At 59.9% G+C, this 24,976-nt stretch overlaps 13 protein-coding genes and 1 non-coding gene across 14 annotated transcripts; 11 read left to right on the top strand and 3 right to left on the bottom strand.

The window, feature by feature from the left end:
* Nucleotides 1–61: 61 nt before the first annotated feature.
* On the bottom strand, nt 62–605 carry SDRG_06176 (hypothetical protein; the record flags this gene model as incomplete). The annotated part of the gene is made up of 2 exons (XM_008611939.1): nt 62–97; nt 147–605. 2 exons carry the CDS (start codon nt 603–605, stop codon nt 62–64), a joined length of 495 nt encoding a protein of 164 aa, XP_008610161.1.
* Nucleotides 606–724: 119 nt separating this feature from the next.
* On the top strand, nt 725–2,761 carry SDRG_06175 (hypothetical protein). The gene has a single exon (XM_008611938.1). It carries the CDS (start codon nt 755–757, stop codon nt 2,699–2,701), a length of 1,947 nt encoding a protein of 648 aa, XP_008610160.1. The 5' UTR covers nt 725–754; the 3' UTR covers nt 2,702–2,761.
* A 56-nt stretch (nt 2,762–2,817) lies between these two features.
* SDRG_06174 (hypothetical protein) lies at nt 2,818–4,853 on the top strand. The gene is made up of 4 exons (XM_008611937.1): nt 2,818–3,480; nt 3,523–3,635; nt 3,681–3,739; nt 3,782–4,853. The coding sequence occupies exons 1-4, from the start codon at nt 2,875–2,877 to the stop codon at nt 4,822–4,824; spliced, it is 1,821 nt and encodes a 606-aa protein (XP_008610159.1). The 5' UTR covers nt 2,818–2,874; the 3' UTR covers nt 4,825–4,853.
* Nucleotides 4,797–6,453, bottom strand: SDRG_06173 (hypothetical protein; the record flags this gene model as incomplete). Its single annotated transcript, XM_008611936.1, has 4 exons — nt 4,797–5,653; nt 5,697–6,073; nt 6,117–6,226; nt 6,277–6,453. 4 exons carry the CDS (start codon nt 6,451–6,453, stop codon nt 4,857–4,859), a joined length of 1,461 nt encoding a protein of 486 aa, XP_008610158.1. The 3' UTR covers nt 4,797–4,856.
* A 564-nt stretch (nt 6,454–7,017) lies between these two features.
* Nucleotides 7,018–8,981, top strand: SDRG_06172 (hypothetical protein; the record flags this gene model as incomplete). Its single annotated transcript, XM_008611935.1, has 8 exons — nt 7,018–7,113; nt 7,159–7,299; nt 7,346–7,554; nt 7,594–7,803; nt 7,846–8,006; nt 8,058–8,737; nt 8,787–8,884; nt 8,927–8,981. The coding sequence occupies 8 exons, from the start codon at nt 7,018–7,020 to the stop codon at nt 8,979–8,981; spliced, it is 1,650 nt and encodes a 549-aa protein (XP_008610157.1).
* Nucleotides 8,931–10,403, bottom strand: SDRG_06171 (hypothetical protein). The gene has a single exon (XM_008611934.1). The coding sequence runs from the start codon at nt 10,359–10,361 to the stop codon at nt 8,991–8,993; it is 1,371 nt and encodes a 456-aa protein (XP_008610156.1). The 5' UTR covers nt 10,362–10,403; the 3' UTR covers nt 8,931–8,990.
* A 288-nt stretch (nt 10,404–10,691) lies between these two features.
* On the top strand, nt 10,692–10,764 carry SDRG_06170. The gene has a single exon. It is a non-coding gene; the product is annotated as a tRNA-Arg (tRNA).
* Nucleotides 10,765–11,847: 1,083 nt separating this feature from the next.
* On the top strand, nt 11,848–13,482 carry SDRG_06169 (hypothetical protein). The gene is made up of 6 exons (XM_008611933.1): nt 11,848–12,307; nt 12,351–12,673; nt 12,725–12,794; nt 12,842–13,025; nt 13,073–13,195; nt 13,242–13,482. Exons 1-6 carry the CDS (start codon nt 11,861–11,863, stop codon nt 13,430–13,432), a joined length of 1,338 nt encoding a protein of 445 aa, XP_008610155.1. The 5' UTR covers nt 11,848–11,860; the 3' UTR covers nt 13,433–13,482.
* Nucleotides 13,483–14,248: 766 nt separating this feature from the next.
* On the top strand, nt 14,249–15,250 carry SDRG_06168 (hypothetical protein; the record flags this gene model as incomplete). The annotated part of the gene is made up of 1 exon (XM_008611932.1): nt 14,249–15,250. The coding sequence occupies one exon, from the start codon at nt 14,249–14,251 to the stop codon at nt 15,248–15,250; it is 1,002 nt and encodes a 333-aa protein (XP_008610154.1).
* Nucleotides 15,251–16,017: 767 nt separating this feature from the next.
* Nucleotides 16,018–17,013, top strand: SDRG_06167 (hypothetical protein; the record flags this gene model as incomplete). Its single annotated transcript, XM_008611931.1, has 1 exon — nt 16,018–17,013. The coding sequence occupies one exon, from the start codon at nt 16,018–16,020 to the stop codon at nt 17,011–17,013; it is 996 nt and encodes a 331-aa protein (XP_008610153.1).
* Nucleotides 17,014–17,391: 378 nt separating this feature from the next.
* On the top strand, nt 17,392–18,471 carry SDRG_06166 (hypothetical protein; the record flags this gene model as incomplete). Its single annotated transcript, XM_008611930.1, has 4 exons — nt 17,392–17,703; nt 17,745–18,030; nt 18,071–18,267; nt 18,313–18,471. 4 exons carry the CDS (start codon nt 17,392–17,394, stop codon nt 18,469–18,471), a joined length of 954 nt encoding a protein of 317 aa, XP_008610152.1.
* An 805-nt stretch (nt 18,472–19,276) lies between these two features.
* On the top strand, nt 19,277–19,964 carry SDRG_06165 (hypothetical protein). Its single transcript, XM_008611929.1, has 2 exons — nt 19,277–19,340; nt 19,389–19,964. The coding sequence occupies exons 1-2, from the start codon at nt 19,332–19,334 to the stop codon at nt 19,929–19,931; spliced, it is 552 nt and encodes a 183-aa protein (XP_008610151.1). The 5' UTR covers nt 19,277–19,331; the 3' UTR covers nt 19,932–19,964.
* Nucleotides 19,965–19,973: 9 nt separating this feature from the next.
* On the top strand, nt 19,974–21,129 carry SDRG_06164 (hypothetical protein; the record flags this gene model as incomplete). The annotated part of the gene is made up of 6 exons (XM_008611928.1): nt 19,974–20,024; nt 20,069–20,122; nt 20,167–20,313; nt 20,369–20,490; nt 20,532–20,865; nt 20,911–21,129. 6 exons carry the CDS (start codon nt 19,974–19,976, stop codon nt 21,127–21,129), a joined length of 927 nt encoding a protein of 308 aa, XP_008610150.1.
* Nucleotides 21,130–21,372: 243 nt separating this feature from the next.
* Nucleotides 21,373–24,461, top strand: SDRG_06163 (hypothetical protein; the record flags this gene model as incomplete). Its single annotated transcript, XM_008611927.1, has 10 exons — nt 21,373–21,456; nt 21,503–22,170; nt 22,215–22,372; nt 22,421–22,802; nt 22,854–22,994; nt 23,044–23,396; nt 23,443–23,758; nt 23,802–24,104; nt 24,149–24,231; nt 24,278–24,461. Coding segments are annotated over 10 exons (2,561 nt in total), but the record flags the coding sequence as incomplete, so codon positions are not given.
* Between the last annotated feature and the right edge of the window lie 515 nt (nt 24,462–24,976).

The following is a 24,976-nucleotide window of genomic DNA, read 5'->3' as shown; positions in this document are numbered from 1 at the left end:
AACTCCTTGCACCACTTGGTCGTCTCGGTTTGGCTCACACGGTGGTTGATGACGCGGCCATTCATTGTGGTGTAAGCGTCGCACGCAAAGCTGTCGCCTTCGCCAAGCATCTCCAGGCACGTCCGGTCGACAGAGCTCGTCTGCACCGACCACTGCGTCGAGACAAATCGAACGCCGTCGGGGATGTCGATGCGCTCGCCGGACGGCAGCGTGCAGTTGCCAAAGAAGTTGCCAACGTGCTGCGTGGGAGCCTTGTCGATGGGGTAGTACGATCGGCAGGTGGCGCCCGCGAGCGACCCGGTGCCGTACACTGGTAGCTCAAAGTAGCAGTCGAGGAACGGTCCATTCGGTGAGCAGATTTTGGACGAGATATTGTTGAAGGTATTCTCGATCGTGAGCTGCCACACGACGTACTGGTTGTAGCTGTCCATGTAGATATAGTACCCGTACAGTGTTTTGATCGGGTCCAATAACGAGTTGACGGTGATAGCGAGCCACGCGATAAACGCTGCGATCGCGAGCGGCTGCAGATGCACGTCGCGTACTTCCCGCGTCGTCGGCGCCGCCGTGGCGCGGTCATTCGCCTTGGCAACCTCGTTTTGCATTTCGGTTCTGGCGCGAAATGCACCGTTTCGCAGAGGTATTTTGAGAAAGACAACTGGAACCAGTTGCTCATCCACATATCGCGCTGCCCGGATTCGAAGTGGCGCTGTAGGACCACCGAGTCCGTCACAATTTCCGCTGCAAGGTGGCGATGTTACCAGTCATCGATGGCAGCGTGGCACGACTCCACCCAATGCTCAATCGGGTCCGCTTCCTACTCTGGTCGTTACTGACTCTCAACTCGCTCCTGGATCCGCTCAAAACTCTTTACGGCTACTACTCGTCCGCGGATACATCGTTCAATCGCTTCTCCCCCGAGCTCACGGTCGAGAATACCTTCAACAATATCTCGTCCAAAGTCTGCTCACCGAATGGACCGTTCCTCGACTGCTACTTTGAGCTACCAGTGTACGGCACCGGGTCGCTCGCGGGCGCCACCTGCCGATCGTACTACCCCATCGACAAGGCTCCCACGCAGCACGTTGGTAACTTCTTTGGCAACTGCACACTGCTGTCCGGCGAGCGCATCGACATCCCCGACGGCGCTCGATTTGTCTCGACGCAGTGGTCGGTGCAGACGAGCTCTGTCGACCGAACGTGCCTGGAGATGCTTGGCGAAGGCGACAGCTTTGCTTGCGACACGATGACGACAGCCAACGGCCGCGTCATCAACTACCGCGTGAGCCAAACCGAGACCACCAAGTGGTGCAAGGAGTTTGGTGGTTTCTACATTCTGAATGTGACGTCTGGGATCCAAGAGGTGCTTGTCGCCAACACGTCTGGCGCGCCTGCCTTTACAAGTATTCCGTTGACGGTTGAGACGCCCGCGTTTAGCATCAGCTCGCTCACTGGATGCTCGGCCACCTTGCGCGTCGGCGGCACCGCGAGCCAAATCACAACATCAGCGTGGTACGGCGACACGGTGAGTCCGTGGGTAGCCCGCACCACACGCACCGCCAACGGCAACGTCATCACACTGCGCGACTCGCTTTTCCACGTGTCGACCAGCCATTTGACCGACGGCGACCAAAACCTCATCCGACTCCAGTACAAGGACGTCTTTCGCCTCTGCATTTTGGGAATCGTCATCTACTTTCGGGTGTCGTCGATCTACTGTCCGATTTGGCTCGCGTTTCGGCGCCAGCACCAGCCGTTCTTGGCGTGGATCTGGCAGCGTCACTTGGGCCTTGTCTTGCACAAGCGAGAGCGCCACAATCTCTTCATCCTCTTGCTTCTCTCTCTCGAAGCCGTCACGAGCGTGGAAGACATTGTCGTGTACTGCCAGTACACAGTCTACACCAACGGCTCGTCGTATGGGTCTCTCCTCCTCATCTACATGTCGATCATGCGCATCGTCTGGCCGTGCGCGCTGCTGCTGCTCGTCTCCTCGCGGCTCGTTGGCGCTTTCTTTGGCCCCTCGAAAGCGTTTGCCGTCTCGGAAAACATCTTTCTCCTTGGCGCCCCGGTGGTGTGGATCTACATCCCCATGTACGTCACTAACCGAGGCATGGGTCTCTTCCAGGGCTACCGCTGGACCGGCGTCGTCGTGCATCACTACACCAACTCGATCTACAACGTCTACACGAACCAGCTCAACAGCCTTTCACTCTACTGGCGCCTCTTTGGCGTCTTCACCCTCGTGTCGCCACTCGTGATTTTCGTGCTCTCGGCCGTCTGGCGGTGCACGACGCAAACGGGCAGCATCTCGGCGTACCTCCTCTCGCCCGTCGAGCGGCGCGGGGCCATCCGCATCGAGTGCAGCTTGGACGTCGCGCCGCATCTCGAAGCGATCCTTCGCGACTCGACGTTCTCGGTGCCGCCAAGCATTGCGCGCCAGATCACGCGCGCCAAGCTGCCAGTGACGCAACGCTGCGAGGCAGGGAATCTTGCCGCCGACGGCCTCGTGTGTCTCGTCTACGGTGAGTTCCACGTGCTCGGTTTCGTGGACTGGGGCCTCGTCTTTCCCATTGAGAATATGGCCGGACACGTCGCCGTCATCGACGGCAACCACGCAGCGTTCGACCCGAGCGTGTCGATTCTGTCCTTGGTTGAAATCACAGCGTGCCCAAAGGTACTTGGTATCACAGACCTCATTTAACTTGATATACGAGAGGTGGACTTGAAACATCCAATAAGTTTTCATATGTTGATGACACTGTGTCTCCTGTCGACGCGCCACGTACTCGAAAGAGTTGCTCGTCTGTACAAGTTGTCGCGCATACGACTGCCGCCTGCGAAACTTCTTGCTAAATTTACCAGTCGCCAACGGCCATGGCGGACGAGCTCGAGCGCGAGATCTTCGCGATGGAGACGCGGCTCCTCGAGGTGAAGCTCACGATGGAGACCGAGAAGGTCAACTGGGAGCGCGCAAACAAACCGACCAAGAAGACCGGGACGCACTGGAAGCGAGCAGCAAAGACGCCACCGACGTCGGCGCCACCGGTCCCCGTGCTCCCAACCGAGAAGCCGCGACCGTCGGGTGTGCCAAAGCGATCAATGAACGCGCTGCTTCGGCGACCCACAAGCGAATGGAACACGGTCGACGTTGTCGCGTGGCTCGAGCACTTGCAGTTCTTAGAGCTCGCACGCCTCGCCGGGGAGAGTGGTGTCAACGGCACGCAGCTCCTTGGCGCGCACTTGGGGCTGAGCGATCTGCATCTCCGCCAGCTCTTTCGCATCTCGCTGGTCGACTCGTCCTGGAAAGCGTTCGTGCGGGAGGTCGCCAGCCTCCATCGGCGTCATGTTGAGACGCAGCTCCCGTCCGAGCCACGCATGATCCCCACCGACGTCTCGCTGCCGACGATCGCTCCGCCGTCCCGCAAGCAGAAGCGCGTCAAGAAGACACAACCTTTGGCGGCGTGCTGGATCTGCGCCAAGGTAGATGCACCGGCAAACGCTGGTGCTGGAAGCGCCTCGTAGGTGTGTCCTCGCCCGCCCGCCAACAAGGATACAGTCTTTTTCTGCTCTGTCGAGTGCCAAGTCCGCGCCCAACACTGCCAAATCCACGTGTCCAACCATATGGACAACAACAAGTTGTCTTTGAAATCGACTTTTGGTCTAGGCTAATACTACTGTAGCGCCACCGAGACACCTCGCGCGACCAAAACGCCGCTGCCGCGACGCCCAAAGCCCTCTGGTAGCTGCTCTATAGGACGAATACCACTGACAGAGCGCGCAGGGACATCCTCTTTTGCGCCTGCGACGGCAAAGCCGCGGGGACACGTGCCATCTCCAGCCGAAGCGAACCTCGTGCTCACGTCGCACTGCTTGCAACCTCCGGTTACGTCATTCCCGCCCCCCAAGGTTCACCACGCCAGCGCGTTGAAGCCACCGGCGATGACGCGCCCTCGCCGCCCGCGGCCGAGCCCCGCTGTGCAGTTTGAGGTCCGACCCTCCAACCAGGCGTCGCAGCAACACACCAAATACCGACTCGACCCCGCTATGCAGCAAGCGCGAACGCTCTCGTCGACGTTTCTACCTATCGGCGGCAATGCGACCAAGCGTCCCCTCGTGCACCACCTGCTGCCGTACCTGCGCATGGGGGGGTGGAGCGCCCTCTTGGCACTGAACCGGGCGTGGCATGACGCGCTGGCGTCAGACGAGAGCGCGTGGAAGCTCATGGCTGCCGCTCGCTGGGCTCCAACTGGCACGATCGACGCGCAGCTCATGGCCGAATATCAGAGTCGCAAGCCCGGTAGCTGGCGCATAGCGCTCGCAAACCTCACGCGCAAGTGCACGCGCATTGCCCTCGAGAACGTCTGGGTTCTCAACGACGCCGAGACGTGGACGATGGCGCATGCCAACCGCGCGAACCTCGTCGACGAACTCGTGCTTTTGGTATGTGCTACGACGGGGGCTATCATTGGCGTCGAGACGAGCTTCAAGCTCATCCAGGCGATTGCGCCCGAGGTGTCGACGATGGACATTCTGCACCGCCTCGAAACGCAGGCGTACGCGCGGCTGAGCGTCCAGCGACTCTGCCTCTTCCACGCCAGCCGGATCCCGCTCTTTGACGAGTGGCCCGCCTTTGCGCGGCGACCGCTTGCCACGTTTGAGACGCCATCGTGGCGCGAGTCGCCCATGTGCGCCGCCGTCCTACAAGCCACAAGGCGGCGCTATCGGCGGTGTCTCGCCGACCTCCTCGACGGACTTCTGAAGCGGGCGCGCACGCACAAGCGCAAGGAAGCGATGGACGCGATTGAGACCATGTTAAGAGGTTAAGCTGTACAAGCTAATAAATAGGGTTAGGGTTCTTACAAACTCGGGGGCACGTCGGCCTCGTACGACGCCAAGAGCGCCGTGAGCGGCGGTGACAGCGTCGTGTACGCTGCATACCGGTAGCGTCCGAGGCCGTGTTCGCCGAGGTGCCGTGGCAGCGCCAAGATGCAGCGCAGGATGGTCGACGTGTCGTCGGAGGCTGGAATGTCGTGGAGGAGGAAGAGTCCCATGTACAAAGCAAACATGCTGCTCCAGCCTTCGCGAATGAACGCGTCGAGTATGTGGGCGCAGACCGCCGGTGGCAGCGACCGCTCGTTCAGAAAGAGCGACAGAATCCAGCTGGTCGCAAACATCGCTGTCGAGATGCCGCGTGTCTGCAGCACGCGCGATAACTCCGGGAGGTACCGGTACATGCAGTACGTGAGCTCATGCAGCCGGTACTCGAGGCCGTGGCCAAACCGCTGCGACGCGCCGTCCCAGAAACTGCCCATGAGGCGGTGCTCCATGAGCAGCGTCCAAGTGACAAAGGTTGTGCTCGTGTCGTACCCGAGGCACGTGAGCAGCGACGATGCGACGAGCGTCATGCCATGGCCGTAGCCCGTGTGCGGACTGAAGCAAGCGTAGGCGCGGAAGACATCCATGAGCTTGGCGTGGAGCTCCAGCAGTAGGGGCGAGCTCGAGAGGTGCGTGGACGAACCGAGCCGGTAGAGGTAGCCGTGCGGCTTGGTCGTTGGGTACAGCAGCTCTTTCGGGTAGAACGTTGTGCGTGCGACCTCTTTGGCCATGAGCTCATCGTGCGCACTGGGCTGTACAAATGCTTTATAGTCTAGCGCTAAAATGGCGTTGTGAGACGAGTAGAAGGGCAGTGGAGCTACCTGCAGATGGCGCAAAGTGCCGCCAGTAGCGCCAGCGCATCGCAGGTGTCGTCATCGCGTATGAGAGTGTCCCGTCGCAGCTCAAAACGAGGTGCCACGCGGCGCACACGGCGTGGCAAGTCGCGAGATCCGCCGTGCCGAGGTAGGAAAAGACACTGACAAAGCACGCTGGCAGCTCGTGAAGCAAGAGTCGCTTGACCGATCGGGCCGCGAGACAGGCACTCGTGTCGGCTCGAACGCGCCGCAAGAGTTCGTCCAGCTCGTTCACAAGGCTATCACCCATGGCCTTGGCCTCTTGGACGTGCAGGTCGATAGCCTCCCAACAGTCGATGGTCGCCGCCGCCTCGAGACGTGTCTGTAGCGCCTTATACCGCGACCTAGACTATTCCTCAAGCATCATTCGGTAACTGGGCCACGTACGCAATATCGTCAAATGCTGTCTCGTGCGCCGAGCTCGGGGCCGCGTACCCGAGAAGGGCTCGATAGCGCAGCGCCAAGCCGACACGTTGCGCCACAGCGCGATACCGGTTCTAGACACGAGAGATGCTGTGAGCGAATGGCGTTGAGCGCATGGAAGTACGCTGGTCGCTAGCGCAATGCCCGAGCACTGCCGCCGGAAGGAAGCGCAGAGCTGCTGCGTGTAGACGTGCGCGGTGGCCTCGCGCCGGGTGGCGAGCGGCTCCGTCGGCCTCGATGGTGCCGCCTTGTGGGCTGCGCGCAGCGGGGCGGTCTGCCAGACGGCGCTCAGCGTCGCCATCGCGCTGCCAAGCATCGCCAGAGATAATTATCGAATGCCACAAAAATTTGACGTCGGTTCAAGATCGTCGTGTCGGCCAATCACAGCCCTAGGTGTGCGGTTGCACCAATGAAACGCCGGAATAACTTGCATTTCAACCAATCCAGTCGCCGTATTGTAATCCCGCCACTGCAAGTAGCGACGTGTTTCAGCCAATCCCAAAATGTCATTGTTTAAACCAATCCACGAACAGCATAAAAGTAGCCAATCAATGCGCCCCAAATTGGAAATGGACGTTAGGCCAGCGCTATTCCCACCCAACTTGGGATGTTAACGCAACTGAAGCGCCGATGAGGAGCGCACACGCCTTACTTTCTCTGTAGTCTACTTGGAAGACCGGGGCGCTTGCGAGTGGCGCTGCAGGTGAGCGTCGATGGATGGATTCTTTTTTGTCCAATCCAGCGCAAGTTCAAGGAATTCACCCAATCAGCTGGTGGACCCATGTCAGTATTTTAGCCAATGGCCTTCTCGTGCGATCTTGGTCGGCGCATCATCAGGCCACACTTTCCTTCTTGACGGGCGAAGATGAACCAAGCCAGCCTCGCGTTCCGCTACACCGAGGCGAGCGCAGCGAACGCCGATGGCCTCGAGCTTCTCTGGGCGTCCGACGACTGCTACAAGGTAGGCAGCTTCCTGCGACCAAGCGCCAACGAGGTGGCGACGTAGTGCACACCGCTGCCGCTGCGTCCCGTAGGATGCGCACCGACCAACGCGTCGTGCATCTCGCTCTCGCCCAACACCAACTACACGTTTCACGTCGACGCCAAGTTTCCCATGAGCTTGGAGCTCCACGGCGACAACCGCTCGGTACGGGCAGGCAACGGTGATGGCGCCTCCCTCATGCAACGCGTAGGTCTGGCGCAGTCGGTACCACTTTAGCGAATACGGCTCGTACTCGATGCTCGGGCAGCAAGTCGACTCTGGCGACGTCCACGCGTCCATCGAGCTCGTGCAGGAAGGAGAGACGTCGCTCGTGCTCCCGTTTCTCTTGGGCCTTCTCAGCCTGTGGATCGTCAGCGGTCCTGTCCGATTCTTCTGGGCCAAACACCTCGCCTCTCTGCGGTTTGTAACATCTCGTCTCTGTGCGCTCATGCATTGTAGCGACGAAGACGACGACGACAACGACGACAAGCAGCCGCTGCTTGAGCCGGCGCGGCCCATAGTGAAGCCGCCCCGCGTCGTCTGCCTCGACGTCTTCCGCGGAATCACGATCTTCACCATGATCTTTGTCAACTATGGCGGCGGCGACTACTGGTTCTTCAACCACAGCACGTGGAACGGTCTCACGGTCGCCGACCTCTGCTTTCCCTGGTACATCCGACTAGCAACTGGAGGAAAATGCATTTTCACTAGGTTTGCGTGGATCATGGGCGCCACCATGGCGATCGGGCTCGTCAAGAAGCTCGGGGCCCCCGCGACCTTTGCGCGCACCGTGACGCTGCGCAGTGTCAAGCTCTTTGCGCTCGGTTTGTTTCTCAACAATGGTTTTGACCTCGCCCATTGGCGCATTCCCGGTACACAATTTCCATTTTAGCATCAACTTGATACATTTGTACCGTGGCTAGGGGTGCTGCAGTCGTTTGGCGTTGCGTACTGGCTCGTGGCCATGGTGCTGCTGCTCTCGTCGTCGCTCTCGACCGATCGCCGGCGCCAGATCCTCTTGCAGTGGCTACTCATGCTGCTGCTTGTTGCTCTTCAGTGCGGCCTCGTCTTTCTGTTGCCGGTGCGCGGCTGTCCGACCGGGTACCTCGGTGCTGGTGGCATTGGCGAGGATGGCCTCTACCCCAACTGCACGGGCGGCGCCCACAAGGCCGTGGACCTCTTCCTCTTTGGCGACGCCCACATCTTCCAGAACCCGACGACCAAGGACGTGTACTTGACCGGCGCGTTCGACCCGGAAGGCGCGCTCAACTGGCTCATGGTGGCCAGTACAACCTTTCTCGGATTGCAAGTCGCGACGGCTTTTCTCGCCGACGCGTCGCTTGCTTACTCGCAGCGAGCGCTTCGCCTCGCGCTCCTTGGCCTCGGTCTCGGTCTCGGCGCGCTCGTGCTCTCGCAAGGGCGGCTCAACGACGGCTGGGTGCCGATCAACAAGAACCTCTGGAGCCTCTCGTTCGTGCTCGGGACGTCGAGCCTCGCGAGTCTCCTGTTGCTCTACCTCTTTCTCGCTGTCGACACGTTCAAGCTTTGGACGGGCGCGCCGTTCGTCCAAGCAGGCATGAACCCCATCGTGCTCTACCTCGGCGTACGTGGAATTTTCGGGGTTTTTGAGAATTTTCACGGACGTTTACTAGCACGAACTGCTCCAGGACCACTTTCCCTTTGGCTTCAAACACGATATCGAGCCAACGCACACGCTCTCGATGCTCTCGGCCCTCCTCGGCGCCATCAGGTACGACTGCGTCCTACTGCTCGTTCATACGGTCGTCTCTAGTTGGGTCGGCATTGCGCTGCTCCTCCACCGCCGCAACGTGTTTCTCACCGTCTAGTTAGTTGGATTATGACACGATGTAACACTGCGCCGAGAGCTGGCGGCACGCCGCCTTGTGGCCGCCCTCCTTCCAGTCGCGCACCTGGCACGCCTTGGAGCAGTACGCAACGCACTTGCAGCGCGCGCATGCGAGCGCGCCCGTGCGAGGCGCCGCACACCCCGCGCAGTGCGAGAGCTCGGCAGTTGCCACGTCATTCGTCAGCACAAGCGCGCGCCACTCGACCACGTCTTCGTCGTTGGCGCCAAAGTTGAGGCGGAAGTATGGGTATAGGCGCGTGAGCAGTGCCAGCACTTGGGGTTCGCGGTCGCAGAGCTTGTAGAGCACGGACCGGTACGTGAAGATGAGCATTGCCGCCGAGACGGGGTTGTACGTTGCGAGAACGTCGTCGCACCAGCGTGCGATGCGCATGGTCACGGCCTGGACCTTGGCCATGGGCAGCGGCGGCGCCATGTGCTCGGTGGATGGCGGCAGCGACATCTCGACGAGGATGCGCCAGAGGTAGATGGCCGCCCAGTGGTTGGGCGCAGCGAGCGCCTCGAGCATCGTGAGAACGTGGCGGACGCCGTCGGGCGTCGCCGTGGCAGGGTCGATATCGAAGGCCAGCACTTGGTTCTCGATCGCTTCTTCGACGGCGACGGCGTCGCCGAGCGCCGCCTCGGGCGTCACGACCGCGCAGCTTGTGCAGACCCACTGCAGCGTCACCGGGTTGTAGAGCAGCGTCGGCGCGGCGCAGGCGGGACACGGCAGCGGGCGCATGTCGTCGGGCGCGCTGCAGCGGTCGCAGCCACACGTAAAGTAGTAGGCTTGCTGCAGAAAGGCCTGGCGTACGTGGCTCGGGTACCCGAGCTTCTCGCGCGCAATGTACGAGTACAAGATGAGGCTGCCGGCAGGGATCGGCTTGATGGCCGTGTAGGCCATGCCCTGAACGCCCACGGGCCGGTACACGACGTTGGGGCTGCACGAGTGCGCGGCTTTGGACGCGATGGAGAAGAGGCCTGCAATCTCGCCGTTGAGGCCATGGCCGTTGACCTCAAAGGCCGAGACGAGCTGGCACACGAGCGTGCGGTCAGCCTTCTTGAGCGCGTCGCAGTACGTCTTGATGGTGCCAAAGAGCGGGTCCGAGTCGATGGCCGCAGACGAGAGCGTCATGAACTGCGAGAGGATCGCCGCGAGCGCCGAGGCGTCGTGGGCGCGCAAGAGCTTGACGTAGTCGAGGAGCGACGAGCCGGGCCGCACAAGCGCCGCCTCCTCGGCCCAGACGAGGTCGCCGACAGCGATGGCCTCGGTCGCGACAAGCGAGACGCCAAAGACCGGGTGCTCGACGCAGCGGACGCGCGCGTCGGCGGGCAGCGTCGCGTTGAGCGTATCTAGGTTCATCTTGCAGAATGCGCTATGACCACCGGCTCTAATTAGGCTTTCGCCAACGCAGTCCTAGTCATTCCCGCCAAATCAGGCCCGAACTTCAACCAGACCACCAATCGTCCTGCGCACAGGCTAGTCGAAACGCGGACAGCAGTTGTCCACTGTGCAATAGACAATAATAGACATCCTGTGCAGAAAGGCGCTGGTCCTCAACGAAAAAGCTGCTATGACTCTCTCTGCGCTCAAAAGAAAAAACCTAATTTCAATTTGAGAGCATACACGAACAAAAGTTGCAAAAAATTCCTAACGCTATTGTACTTTAAAAATATCCTCGTTGCCAAGTGGGACTGTGTGGCGCAATGGATAGCGCATCTGACTTCTAATCAGGGGGTTGTGGGTTCGAGTCCCATCACGGTCGATTCTATTTTGTTTTTATTTATTTTTTATAAAAGCATTTTGCTCTCGTTTACACGTGGGCGCTTACTAGATCCAAGCAATCACTGTGCTCACCATTCCGTCGTCCGATAATCGCATCAACGGGCAATCGAGCCAGGGCGACTTGACTGGCGCGGACGCATACGTGACGTGCGCGTCGTCGTCACTGCCGCCTGGTGACGAGCCCATGACGTAGATGCAGCGAACGTCACGAGCTTTGTGACCAAGTCAACGAGCGCTCTGCGATTCTCTGTCTGTCATTTTGGCGTAAAAGAACTCGGTGATGTTTACGCAATGGCAATGATAATGGAGAGCACAAGCAGGAAAGATACTCTTGAAGGTCAACATGGGATGCTTCCTCGTCACCGCGTCGTCACCAACGGACGTGTTTGATTGGATCCGTTGGGGCTTCGCACAGGAATTATATTGCCACAACAGGACCAGTGGCAATCATTCATATCGTCGTGTCAGTCTGCGCATTTCAGCAGAAATAGGACTACTAGTATACATTTACGCTTCGAATGTGACGCAAAGAGTCTTCGCGAACGGAGTAGCTACTCCAGAGGCCTGGCGAAGCCCTCAAAAAGAGTGTGTTCTTTACATCCCACCGACGTACCGAACTGCTGGTCACAACGTGCGAGACGACGACACCGGTTTCATCAATTGAGAGCAAGACTTCAACGCTCCAACGCGCCTTTTCAACCCGGAACAGGTGGCACGACCGGTGCCTGTGCGGCCACGCAAACCATGTCGCCCGGTGCGCAAGTATTATCAGAACGTCAAGGCATCGAAGGTCGCCGAACGCATTAGTGCTATCTACTGCCTGCAACAGTTTGCACGACACTTGGCGAGGGCGAAGACAGGATGTTTGGAAAATGGCGCGAACCCCACACCGAACCTCCTAGGCGTCCCAGGTATTCCAAGTTCAATTGCTATTGAGCACCTACTTGAGGCCGCCAGCTGGTCGACTTCCGTGGTGCTGTTTAAAGCCACGACAGATTGAGTGTCGCATACCTTGTCCCGTGTGTATACGGAGCCAGTGGCAACATCGCACGACAGAGCACCAGTTTCGAATCAGCATGGACGCCTTCCTTCCGCTCCCGGCCACCGACCTCGCGCTCCACCGCTCGTCAACGCAAGCGATCGCGGCGCGCGCGACGGCGACGGCCCAGAACCAGCGCCGCCACCCAACGTACCTCAATAGCCAGGGCTACAAGCTCACGATGACCAAGCACGGCTTCCAGGCCTTCCAACGCACCTGCCCCAACTCATCTTTCATGGAGTTTGTCATCCTCGGACACTGCGACGCGTCGCTCGACGAGATCGCCGAGGGGCTCTACGCGTCGACGACGCAGGCCCACCGCACGGTGCAGGCGTTGCTCTACAAGCACAGCTTCCTCGACGGCGCGGTGCTCCAAGTCGCCGACACCAAGACTCTCCAGGACCCGTTCCGGTGGTTTGGCATCAAGTACGCGCGGCTGCAGCTCCACGCCATGTTCCAGCCGCGCGACACGGTCTACGCCGAGGTGCGCTTCCGCCATCGCCGATTGCACCACTCATCTTGTCTAGCTCTCGGGCACGACGGTCGAGGACGGCGTGCGAACGCTGTACCAAGTCCGCCACTCGATCGAGGCGGACGCCTTTCCGCCGCTGCACAACGTCGTGCGCTTCACGTACGAGATGGGGTGGGTCTTCTCCGAGCTCCCGAGTGGCCGCGTTCAGTTTAGCATCGTGGGCCACCTCAATCCCCAAGGCAAGATCCCTCCGTGGTTCTTCAACAAGCGAACGGCGCAAAAGCACGCGCTCAACGCCGCAACGTTCTCCGATATCGCTCGCCTCCGTCGACTCGTGGAGGCGCCTCCGGCCCCGCAACACCGGGCCCGTGATCCTGCGTACAACTCTCTCCCACGCAACAATAGGCTGACGGCGGAATTTTGCTGTAGGTCGTCCCAGCCGTGTCACGTATGCTCAACGCAGTGCAAGCGGTGGCGAAGCTGCCGCTTCTGTGGCCACGTACAAATGTGTTGCGTTGCATTCGTACTGACCGAGGTGGCTCTTAGGTGGCGTGTAAAAAGTGCACCGTTGTCGTCCCGCAGCCCGTCGCGATCGCTCGATCCGTGACGTCCGATTCAAGCCACCCGATTGAAAAGGCGGCGTATTGCAAAGCGTGCTTTACAGCGTCGCGGCTACCGTCGCAGACAAACATCAGCTGGAAGAGCCCCGACGACGAGACGCGGCGCACAAGTACGTAGTCTACGTGCACGCAACCACGGAAACTTAGATTGTTGTAGGCTCGAGCACGCAAGAGTCGATGGACGTCGCGCTGACTCTTCAAGACTATGACGCGAATGGCTTTGCATCCGACTCACCGCTCTCGGACATCTCGCTGCTCCTCGAGAGCTACCGTGGCTGGCGTACGTCATTGTACATCAGAAATCAGATGATTGATGCGTCTTGTAGACGGTGATACAGCCATGACCAACCAAGTCGTCCAAGAAGCCCTGGCACACGTCTCGGCAAGTAGCGCGGTCGCCCCGACGAACACGGCGGGCGTTGATCCGTCGTTCATGGCGTCCCTCGAGTACCAGCGACGGCTGGTGGCCGAGATCCAGAAGTCGTTGGCAGCTCAGCATAGCCAAGCCAGCGTCTGAGACCTAAATCAACCCTTGTCAACATGTACTAGTATACTAGTATACTCGTCATTATCTAATTCCTCCGACCAGACTCCTCGCCGCCGGCAATTGGGTGTGGTTACAGCCTGGGTGCCAACGCTCCCGCTTTTCTGATCGTAGCGTGTGGTCAGCGCAATGCAGCGTGAGAGTGTGGTCGTCCTTTGCTCCTACAGTGCACAAGTCGACAATAATCGCAACGCCAGATCTCACCCTTGAACTTCTGTTGCAACATCTGTTGTCGAATCGGTATGAGTGTTGGACTAGGTGCGAGAGTGTCGGGTGATATCTCTCAGATTTACGCGCGCGTCCCACGCCCGCCAGAGTCGCGGTCTCACTTCACCCAGCGCGCAGCACACTGCACAGCAAGCCCCACGATTCTATCACGTCGCATCAAGGTATGGCTTGAATTATGCTGCGCCGAAGTAACAACCTCAAGTACCTCATAGAACGCAGGATGCAGCTGGCTACCATTCTCCTTCGCATGCTGCTTGACGACGACAAACGCGAACAAAGATTGCTTGCCGGGTGCAAGGACGCCCGCTTGATGCCGTCGTCGACGACAGTTCCCACCGTTTGGCCATCGAGCGGGAGGTCGAATCGACCAAACCATTGGCTGCTCGATGCGATAGAGTGAAGCGACCGACCGCCGCTTCGTATGGAGCGCTGGCTTCTTTGGCGTCACCGAATACTTGCTGCTAAAACGCTATGATACGCAGTACTGTAGTCTTCGGTTGGATGGGTTTGAGCCTGCGGCGCTCGACAGCCCCAGTTTTTATCTTTGTCCGAAGCACGTGAATGTCAGTCGACTTGGACGCCGCCGAGCGCACACGCCTCTTGGAACGAGCGACCACCGGCCTCGAGGACCTCGTGGCGTGGGCCGACGGCCTCCCGCCCAACAGCCACGTGCCGCGGTCGCCAACGTGGGCCTCCGAGGTGTGCCGGCAGCAGCTCGTGTTCGAGCGCTACCACGACCTCGACGACATCGTCGAGCTTTACAAGGCGCCGTCGTCGTACCTCGGCGTCGACAACGCGCGGGTCCTGTATGAAACCACGACCGCGACCGCCAAGGTGGCGCTCAAGTGGGGCGTCTTCCGGTCGCCAATTCCGTTCGTGCGCGACCGCGACGCGTGCTACCTCGAAAGCTCGCAGCTGTTTCTGGACCGCCGTGGCCGAAGGGGGTTTGCGCGCTTCATCACGTCGTACCCCCTGCGCGCTATGGACTACCGGTCTGGCTACATTCGCGCCGACGTGCGCAACTGGGGCCTCGTGCTCCTCGAGTCGTCCGATACCAAGGTTATCTACGCCAGCACGATCGTCGACATTGACTGGAAGGGCCAAATGCCTGCGTGGGGCGCCTCCCACATGACGTCGCGCCGCGCCCAGAGCATCAAGCAGCTTCCCGCGCTTCTTCGCAAGCGGCTGCGGGACCGATGCGGCCTCTGCCATGTAAAGCCCGCAATCTTTGAGCTCGGGCCGCGGCTGGTACCGTGCACAGCGTGCCGCAAGCCTCTATGTGTCCGCTGCCGCAATGCAGACGTCGCCCCCGTGTGCGTCATCTGCCGACACCCGCGCGCCCCTCGCCCAGCGACGCGGCCGTCGCGCGTCGTATCCGACTTGGCGTCGACTGTGGGGTCGGCAGGCGACGCGCGGTCGCCACAAACCTGCCGCCATGCCACCCGAGGGCACGCCGCCGCCGACAGCGGCTGGTTCACGCCCCAGGACCACCGTCGCCCCCGCGGCACGGGCCTGGACCTATCATATGTCTCGGCGTACAAGGTGTCGACAGTACAGGAGTAGGCTGTGCGGCTCGTCATCGACGTACGCCATGGTATTTATCGCAGTAATAGTCTTTGCAACACGGCTCTCGGTTAAGCTTTTGGATGCCTGTGCTCGCAGAAAGGCAATGTGCGACCTGTTCTGACGTCGTAGAGGTGTTACCACAGCGTGCGACGCGGGTGGCCGTGGGTGGCGCAGTTGCCGGACAAGGCAATGCCATCCAAGATGCAAGGGCACTATTTTTTTCGCGCCACGGGTGGCTATTCGGTTCCGGCGTGACGTGGCGGCCCCACGGCCCAGCGCGCATGTTTTTGCAACGATGACTCGAGTGGCAAAGGCCAGACAGATACTGCACGGTGCGAAGTCACTTGGGTCAAGCCGCGGCGATCTCCAAGTACCCGGTACCTTGTGAGCATGTGAGGTTGCTGCCGAGATACACGCCGGTATCTCGCGATCGGTCATGGTAGTCAGCAGTCGTGCTGACGCCACGCTTGCCGCGGCTTCTCCAGCTGTGCAACCCTTTCCTGTCGATTTTCATGCGCCACTGGTGTCCCACGGTCCACCGCCGCCCGCGGCGAGCGCAGCGTTGGCTTCAGCGCTCGTAGCGCTACGGCTCTCGATAAGTCCACGACCTGACGCGCAGGCGTCCCACGGCTGTCCCAGCAACGCGAGCGATGGGGGATACACCACCCGATACTACAGTACGTGCGGCCCATCGCGTTCAAGATTACACGCCGTCTGCGACAGATATCGAACGCCTTGTTGCCATTTTGGATTTTACTTGGACGATGGCAGCCGTGGTAGACAAGAGCGCAATTCTTGCGACCGCGGGCCAAGGGATCAACGAGCTCATTTCGTGGGCGACCGGAAGCGGCAAGCCGCCTGTCTCCAACACCTACGAGGCCTGCCGCTGCCAACTGCGCCTCCCGACACCGCTCGACGACGTCGGCCGCCTCCTCGCGTCGCCCAACGACGCGGCCGCCGCGGCGTCGTACGTGCACGTGGACAAGTCGACGCTCCTGCATGTAGTCGAGAGCGACCATTTGCATGTCGAGCTGCGCTACGGCATCTTCAAGGCGCCGGTGCCCTTCATGCGCGACCGCGACGTGACCTACATTGAGTGCTTCAAGGCGTTCACGGACACGAATGGCCGGCGCGGCGTCGCGCGTTACCTCACGTCGCACGAGTTCCCGACTACGACGCCCAACGCCAGCTATGTCCGTGCTGTCGTCCGGACGTGGGGCATCGTTGTCGTCGAGTCGAGCGACCCGCTCGTGCTCCACGCGAGCTCGGTGGTCGACGTCGACTGGAAGAGCGTGTCGACGGTCATTGGGTCGCGCATGACGTCGCGCCGCGCACAGAGCGTCAAGCACCTCGACACGGTCGTCCGCGCGTCGCTCAAGAAGCTCTTTGAGCGCTGCTCCATGTGCCTCACCAAGCCGTCGAGCTTTGAGCGCGCCAACAACTTTGTCGCGTGCGTCGGGTGCGCCAAGCCGCTCTGCGTCGGGTGCAAAGACATTGGCAGCCGCGCGTCCGGGGTTGCAATTTGTCTGGCGTGCGCGGGCGCAAAGGCACGCGCCAAGGTGCCCACCCGGGAGACGCTGCTCGAGTCCGAAGCGTCCACCGTCGAGTCCGACACCAAGTCGCCGCCCGTGCACCGGACGCCCCGGCGCCTCTCGTGTGAAAGCGGCTGGCTCACGCCACAGTACCACCGGCCCCGCCGCCAGACTGAGGCGCCATTGGACTTGACGTATCTCGCGTCCTTTCAAGGCAGCACCGCATAGATCGGATATGCGTTGAAGCCATGTAATAGCTAGCCTAGTCGTATTTAAGGTGTAGTAATCCCACCACCCAGTGCTGCACAAACCAAGTGGCTCGCACCCAAACGTCAATCGACGTCGGCCGCAGACGGCGTAACGAGGCCGCGTCGACACTGTAAGAATGGTAACATGAGGCACCGCCGGAGCGGTGCAGAGCTACTCACTCAGTCCACCCGCAGCGTCCCGCCGAGGGTCCTCCGGCGTGTTCGGCGGCTTCTTCGAAAAGCTGCCGACCGCATACAAAAACAAGTGATTTGATCGACGCGATGCCATTGGCTCCTTGAAAATCGGCGCAAGGCCATTGGGCGCAGCCGCAGAAAGGTCGAAGGACGGGCGGATACGATGGCGATGCTCTTTCTCTCGGGGCTGGCCATGGCCTCCTACTTCCTAGCGCTCTGCTACATGCTCATGACGTTCATCAGCGTCTCCAAGCTCTACGCGACGCGCCACAAGAATGCGTCCATGTCCCGCACGACGCAGCTTCTTCTCATGACCATCTCGCTCGGGTGTCTCTTCCGCACGGCGACGTTCACGACGCTGTGCTTCCTTGATTTTCAGCACACGGATGCGTCCTTGTCGCCGCTGAGCGGGCGCTTCCAGGTCCCGGACGACACGCCGCACGCAGAAGAGTCGGACCTCTCGTTCTACAACAAGGTACATGCGTCGCCAGTACGACGTCCCACACGCTGTGGTAGGTGGTCGCCGTCCTCTTCAACCTTCCCGACTACCTCTTCGTGTCGGCGTACCTCCTCGTCGTGCTGCTCTGGGCCGAGACGTTCCAGTCGTCGCGGCGCCACTGGTTCTCGGCCGACCAGTTCCACCGCAAGTGGATGGTTTTCTACCTCATCTTCAACGGCGGGCTGTACCTCACGCAGGTCGTGCTCTACGGGCTTCTCTTCCTCAAGGAAGATGGCGCGATCGCCGGGATCTTTGACAACGACGCCGGCACGCGCCTCGCTTTGATTCCGTTGCTCATCTTTTGTACGCCCTGGTTGCCGTCTTGTGCTGATGAGGGACGTAGACACGGTCGCCGCTTCCGACTTGGCGCTGCCTGCAATCATCCTTGGCACGTGGATGTACCTCTCGGTGACGCTCTCGGGCTTTCCGTACAAGTCGGTGCACGCCAAGGCCAAGCTCTCCAAGGTCGGGCGCGTCGCGCTTGTGTGGAGCCTCGGGCGCATTCTGTACAGCGTCATGATTCTGCTGACGTTCACAAAGGTACTACTAGTACTGAGTTGGATTAGTCAATACAAGATGGATTAGGGTTGGTTCAACACGGAGAAGGACACGGTCTCGATGCAGTCGATGCTCCTCGTTGCGCTCTTTGTCCTCGCAGAGATCACGCCCATCTACTCGCTCCTCGACTCGGATTTGCTCATGATGCTCTCGACCGACGAGTACCTTCCGCTCGGCGACAAGTAGTCGTGTTGTGCACTGATTGTAGGAATAACTTTCCTGGTACTTTTGCTTGCTTCGATTCGCCAGTTTTCAACATGGGTTCTTTCGCTGCAAAAACCGACGAATTCACTTGGCCGCAAAAAGGGACATCCAATTCACATATTATGTGAATGCCTTTGGAAAGGGGTCGCTCCAGAACGTGGGGTGCGTTTTGTCTCGCATGCCATTGGTCAGATTCGAACGAAGTGCACCAATCAAAGCGCCGCATTGCGCCGTGTTCAACATCAAGCACGGTTTGATCGATTGCTACAGCGAATTCGTTAGTGCTTAAGCGAAATCAACTAGGAGTGCGTTGCCAAAGTATCGACAGTTGACGAATCGCACGTGCGAGATTGCTCTCCGATGCAACACGACCGCTAAGTTCTGGTTCGTTTCCTGCCTTTGGACGTCCCTACGCTTGGGAATGTTGGTCAATGCAAGCTCGCTCGCCCCACTTCCGCACCAGAGCGCGAGCCATTGGCGACGCAGTAGCCTAGTTCAGCTTTAGTAGAGTCCATGGTTCATTATGGTGCCACGAGGTGGCGGGAACGAACCACTGTGTCTCGGGGGCGGCTCTTCTACCTCCATCACCGATCTTCTTGGATGCTTCCGTGCGCCGTGCCCATTGGCTGAAATCACGGGCCTTTGGCCAATCGTCAAAGCGGGATGGTGACATGGCTAACAATTGACGAAAACAGGTATTCCACCATCACTCTTTGTCTAGAGTGTTGGTGCACCGCTCATACAAATCGCAAGCTTAATTAGAATCCGAGCTTGGGATTGGTGCAAATGAACTTCGAACTGCCAAGAAGAGGGTCGACCGACACTCGTTGGTCCGGAACCCCATGAGCAAGGTACGGTCGGTGGCTTCGCCCTCGCGGCTGCTGACGCCATCTACCCAGGTAGCCGCCAAGCGTCGGCGCCAAGACCCGCCCGAGGTCAACAAGTTCCTCGACCTCATGCGCCACGGCCAAACCATGCGCGCGACGGCGGCGTCGCTCCTCGGCCAAGAGAGCCACCGAGCCATCTACCTCAACCAAGCGCTGGATGCCTTCCAGCAAGCGCTCGTCTTCTCGGCGTATGTCCCCGCGCTGCAGACGCAGATGTGTCTCGAGCACATCCGCGAGACGCAGGTCGACCTTCTCATCGTCTCGAAGCTCTTGAATCGCCAGCAGCTCCACGTGCGCACCATGGCCAACGAGCATCCGACGCGCCGCGCTGTCAAGGTGCTCGTGCCCGCGCTGCCCAAGTCCTTGTTTGGCGACGACGGCAAGCTCGCGCTGGCCAAGATCTCACCGCGCTTCCCAAAGGCGGCGCCACTGCTACTCCCGACGCCGCAAGAGCGACCCGCGAAGAAGGCCAAGCTCGAGACGCCGCCAACGCTCTTATCGATCGCAGAGAGTCTCTTGGTCCTTGCAAGCCCTACGCTGCGCCGTAACCTATAATAACCATGACATGCACAATTCTGGACGGCCGTCCGTTTCAACATGACGGACGTATGGCGGCGACGCTGCCTCGCTGCGTGCGACGACCTCGAGGTAGTCGGTATATCATAGCACTCGCCCGGAGGGCCGTATCGCAGGAGGAGTATCAGCAAGCGCTGCACGAAATCCAGTACCGCGCGGCCAAGACCAAGGTGCGCGAACGGTCTTGCGTCACTTTGGCCATCCGTAGGTGTAGGCCGAGACGCCGCTACCGCCCTCCAAGCCGCTTCAGAAGCTGCTGCTGAAAGAGGCCGACTTTATCGCTCGCAGCAAATATCCTTTATACTGCCGAGAGTGCGTGCAGCAAGTCTCTGAATCCGATACCTTTGACCACGATGCTCGAGTGGAGCCATGTGGCTGCCCGAATCGACGCTGTTGTGATGGACGATGAGAAGCAGCACCGAAGCGCGCAAGCGCAAGAGACAATGCGTCAGCTGCAAACCCTCTGGAGCACGTTTCAGTGCAAGCAAATCCAAGTCGCGGACGATCTCTATGTAGAGTACCGCCGTCTTTGCCAGAGGTGCGTCCGACTCGAGCGCGCTAAAGCCTCACGTTGCGCAGGCAGCCGCCGGATCGAGGCGTCCAAACGATGGCCCTGTACACGCGTGACCAATCTGCGTCCGAGCATAACTGCGCTTCTATCGAGACGCGACCAGCTATGGACGCAGAAGAGTGTCGTGTCGCTGTCAAGGACCAAGCATGGAGCGACCATGAGCGCTTCCACATCAACCACGCACTGGAGAGCGCAAAGAAGCGTATTCGAGCCGAGCACACGGCGTACGAAGAACGGCTCCAGGCGCAGGTCGACGACGAGATGCACAAGCCTCTCGACGAGCCTCCACTGTGGGAGACCCGCCGCGACATGCTTGTCTCTCGACAGCGCATCGCTCTCGAGGTGCGGGCTGCGGAGATGCGAGCTGCTCGAGTGTATAGCTGGTAGGCAGCCCACCGCCAGCAAAAGGTGACGCTGCGCCACTTGAGCCGCCAACACTTGCGCCACCTCGTCGAGATCGACTGCCACAATATGGTCTGCACTTACACGGCCTTGGTCACCGACCAGCAGAAAGCGGGCATGCGTGCGATGCGGCAGTGGGTGGCAGCTCTACTGTACGTCCAGCGCTCAAGTATATTGACAGCAGATCTTGCAGCTACTGCTTAGAGACGATGTCCAAGCGCAGACTACGGATACCGGGATAGATGCAGGGAGCACCTGCGACGCCACCACAAGCATTTCTTGATGGCCTGTGGATCGGACTTCCGCGTCTATGATTGGTTGTTGTGCTGGATACATTCGCTTGATCAGTACTATTATGCCGAATCTAGCAACTATATGTGCCATATGTACTGTCAACGGTACTGAATAAGGTATTTGCTAAGTGGCAGGGCGACGGTTGAGGATTTCCGATGGTGCTTCGGCCCGCCAAGCTCCCGCCCAACAAGAAGACGATCGAGGAGGTCGTCTTGACGCGCAAGACCTTCACGCCCCGTAAGCAACTCGTGGCACGACCTCGTACTACAGCGTGCGCTCGTAGATGCCCATCCAGCGACAGCGCAGGCCGCCAGCGCCCGCCCGGCGCGGGCGCGCCGGCGACATGTCGCGACGGCGCCATCGCTGTCGCCCGCGACGCTGGACGCACCGCACTCGGCCTTTGGGGACGTGAGTGTGCAAGCGCTCTCGCACCAGCTAGCCACGTTGGCCGAGCGCATGGAGACGCTTGAGGCGGCGCGCGACCATCACCACGTGCTGGAGCAGGATCCGTTCCAGGCGGAGCTCGCGGCCGTGACGCAGATGCGGCCGCTGTCGCACCCCGAAACGGACCCCAAGATGGCCGCCAAGGTCACGCACGCCGTCAAGGAGATGCATGCGACCGTGCACCGGCTCGACCGCGTCTTCTTTGACATCACGTCGATCGAGAACAAGCGCAGCCACGCAGCGACGATCATGGTCGCGGCCGTCCGCGGGTACCTCGTCCGGAAGCGACACCGCAGCGCAATGCGATTCCTCGGTCGGTGGCGCCACAAGTGTGCGCGCGCCTTTGTCGACAGCCTCGCGCGCTTCTCGCTCCGCGTGTGCCGTGTGGACGCGGCCATCGACGCCATGCGGGAGCGCGCGCGTCTTCGGACGCTCGGCGTCTTCCTCGAGCAGCTCCATGACGTCGTGGTGCTCACGCGGCCAATCCGCCGCCAGCGCCACCAGCAAGTAGGGCCCTTTGCATCCCATCGACTGCATCGTTTCGCGATTAGGTCGAAGCGCGCTACCAGGTCAAGATGGCGACGCTGCGCGTCAGTATGTTTCGCGGCTGGAAGGCGGTCGCGATCGGGCCCCGCAGTCGAAAGCACGTGCTCGAGGCGTACCGCGGTCGGTACGCCAAGTGCCGCGAGCGTCTCGAGCTCCTCCAGCGGTGGGCATTTCGAAGAGAGGGCCAATAATACCTCATGGACGACGCTAGGTACCGCGTCATTTCCCAGGAAATGGTCAAGGAAGAGCTGCAGAAGGACACAATCCGCATCATCCGCGAGCGGTCCGTGTACCATAGGCAGCGCATGTACTTTCGGCTTTTGCGCGACCGCGTTTGGCTGCCGCTGCGCGCCAACCTCCTCAAAGCCGACGCGCACTTCATGGCGTCGATGGTGCGCAAGGTCGCGACGGCGTGGGTCGCCCATTTTCGGAGCTTTCAACTCGAGCGCGAAATTCAAAAGCTCAACGAGAAGCGCACGTTTGAGCGGTTTCCGCAGCACTACAACATTCGCCGCATCGAATACCACTACCGCCGGACGGTCCTCGCCAAGCATTTGCGCGCGTGGGGCCAGCTCAACCGTCGCCTCAAGACGGTACTTGACTTTGTATCAATCTATCAATATGCCGATGTATCGTTGTTGCAGGTGCAAAAGCGCTTTGAACTGGCCGCGCGCAGGTCGCTACGGCACATTTTGCTCGTGTGGCGCGTGCGGTCAGCGTACCAGCACTCGCTTCGGGGTACGGTCGTCGACGAGTGGCGCAGCTACTGCCACCGCGTCTTCCAGGTAACAAACAGAATCCAAGACGTTGGGTGCACCTAGCCTTTTGGGACAGGTGCCGTTCCAAGCGTGGGTGCTCTACGTCGTCCGGCGCAAGCAGCGCCATACGTCCCAAGCCAACTTGATCCGCGCGTACCACCGCCGCCAAGCTCGGCACACGGCGTACTCGTTTTTCCGCGTCTGGAAACACCAAACTATGTTTGGCCATGTCGAGGGCATTCACACCCGCGTGCAGCTCATCTCGACGCTCGAGCAGCAAAAGATGTACTGCCTCTCGCTCGAGGCCAACGCGCTGCAGTACCAGTCGATGATCACCGACCTCCAGACCGCCCTCGCCGACGAGCAGGCGCGGCTCGCGGCCAAAGAGGCCGAGCTCCAAAAGCTCGTGCTTGAGACCCAAGCCACGCGGTACTCTTGAGCCCCGTCGCTCGCTACGTTCTTAGTGCGCGCCTAGCTTTGCCATGCACAATGCGGAGCAGCAGATTGCGCGCACGCAGAGCCTGCTCAACGCCGTCCGCGACATCCACCCCGGCAGCATCAAGCGCATCGAGCGCTTGTACAGTCAAGAGAGCGTTCTCGCCGGCGAGCTCAGCGACGTTGTGCACTTCCACATCGCCCGAACGGCCGACGACCAGGCCGCCGAGGCCGCTGCGAAGGAGGCGCGCGTCCTGCAGGAGCACATGCAAGTGACTGCCGAGGACGACCAGCGGCTGCTGCGTCGTGTCAAGTGGGTTCTCTCGCGCCTCGACCTCAACTACAACTACGACGAGGTCAGTTGCTCTTCCTCCGAGTAGATTATGGTAGTTTGTATAGCACCACGAGTCGCTGCTTGGGGCGCCGCTGCACGAGTCGACGGTGCCGTACTTGGCGCAGATGAACCAGATGTACGCGCTCTTCGAGTTTGTCCGGTCGGGCGAAACGGCCTCGCTCCTCGAGGAGAACGTCCCGATGTCAAAGGACGAGGTGCCGCTGGGGCCGTCGCTGCTCGTGCCCTCGGACGTCTCGCCCGAGAGCGTCGTCCGCCGTCCGAACCTCATTGCGTCCGACGGCATGTGGCACAAGTTTGTGCAAAACGTCGCGCAAAAGTTCCCGCCCAAGCGCCACGTGCCCATCCAAGTGCGATAGTCCAATGACCCAAGCGTTGTACATGCTTTTTGTAGGACCGCATCATCAGCTACGCGCTCAACCGCGACGAAGCCAAGCGAATCGCGGCCTTCAACGAAGACAAACCGACCATCTACAGGTACCACCTGCAACGTGGCCCAGCAGAGATCACCATGTTGGCGAAGGCGCGTGTACGCCACGATGCAGCCCAACGATTTGGACGACGTGGACGAGCCGAACGACAGCGAGACGGCGTAAATTGTTGGCGCTCCACTATATATGGAGACACGACCGACTTGAATATGGTTGCGCATGGATTCGTCTCCATACATATAGAGGAAGTGGGAAGAAATTGCGTCCAGCTCGATACTTGGTTCATTACCGATATGCTCCACATGCATGAGGTCTCAGTGGCTGTACGCATGACTGCGTTGCGACTGAAACCAAGGTCATGTGAGGAGGCCAGATACGATTTGTGCAAGAGTTTGTATCCCGCGCGGCAGAACTGCCGAGCACGACTCGCGCAGCCAAAAACTTCTGAATGTCGCAACTAGCTGTCGCAACAAGGTGCGATGAAATGCATTTGTTTCGCCCATCGATCATCTTCGCATGATGCTGGGTACATACGCTACCAAGAAAACGCAGTAGAGTGAGACCCACAGCAAATCAACATCATGGCAATATGGATAAAACACATCCATATCATCCACGTTTCATCTCCGATTCTGCCACCGCGTCCAGAAGTCTAGCGTTTGGCTGCTCCAACGCAAACGACAAGACCGTCGCACATGCAACGAGTAGCCCAATCAGTTCTGACGCAAAGATACCAAGCCATTACAGCTCATCCGCTATCATTATGGCCGGCACACGAACGCAAGACTATG

This window comes from Saprolegnia diclina (genome assembly GCF_000281045.1).
Source record: "Saprolegnia diclina VS20 unplaced genomic scaffold supercont1.16, whole genome shotgun sequence".
Classification (NCBI taxonomy): Eukaryota; Oomycota; class Saprolegniomycetes; order Saprolegniales; family Saprolegniaceae; genus Saprolegnia; species Saprolegnia diclina.
Note: the sequence above shows the minus strand (reverse complement) of the source record. Positions and strands in the feature narration are given on the sequence as shown.

Excerpts from the sequence above, each read along its gene's own strand:
- SDRG_06169 (XM_008611933.1), top strand. The coding sequence starts at position 11,861 with ATGGACGCCTTCCTTCCGCTCCCGGCCACCGACCTCGCGCTCCACCGC. Across the intron at positions 12,795-12,841 it reads GCTGCCGCTTCTGTGGCCAC|GTGGCGTGTAAAAAGTGCAC; the intron begins GTACAAATGTGT and ends GGTGGCTCTTAG. Across the intron at positions 13,026-13,072 it reads CGACGAGACGCGGCGCACAA|GCTCGAGCACGCAAGAGTCG; the intron begins GTACGTAGTCTA and ends AGATTGTTGTAG.
- SDRG_06174 (XM_008611937.1), top strand. The coding sequence starts at position 2,875 with ATGGCGGACGAGCTCGAGCGCGAGATCTTCGCGATGGAGACGCGGCTC. Across the intron at positions 3,481-3,522 it reads CGTGCTGGATCTGCGCCAAG|GTGTGTCCTCGCCCGCCCGC; the intron begins GTAGATGCACCG and ends AGCGCCTCGTAG. Across the intron at positions 3,740-3,781 it reads GCGACGCCCAAAGCCCTCTG|GGACATCCTCTTTTGCGCCT; the intron begins GTAGCTGCTCTA and ends CAGAGCGCGCAG.
- SDRG_06175 (XM_008611938.1), top strand. The coding sequence starts at position 755 with ATGTTACCAGTCATCGATGGCAGCGTGGCACGACTCCACCCAATGCTC.
- SDRG_06171 (XM_008611934.1), bottom strand. The coding sequence starts at position 10,361 with ATGAACCTAGATACGCTCAACGCGACGCTGCCCGCCGACGCGCGCGTC.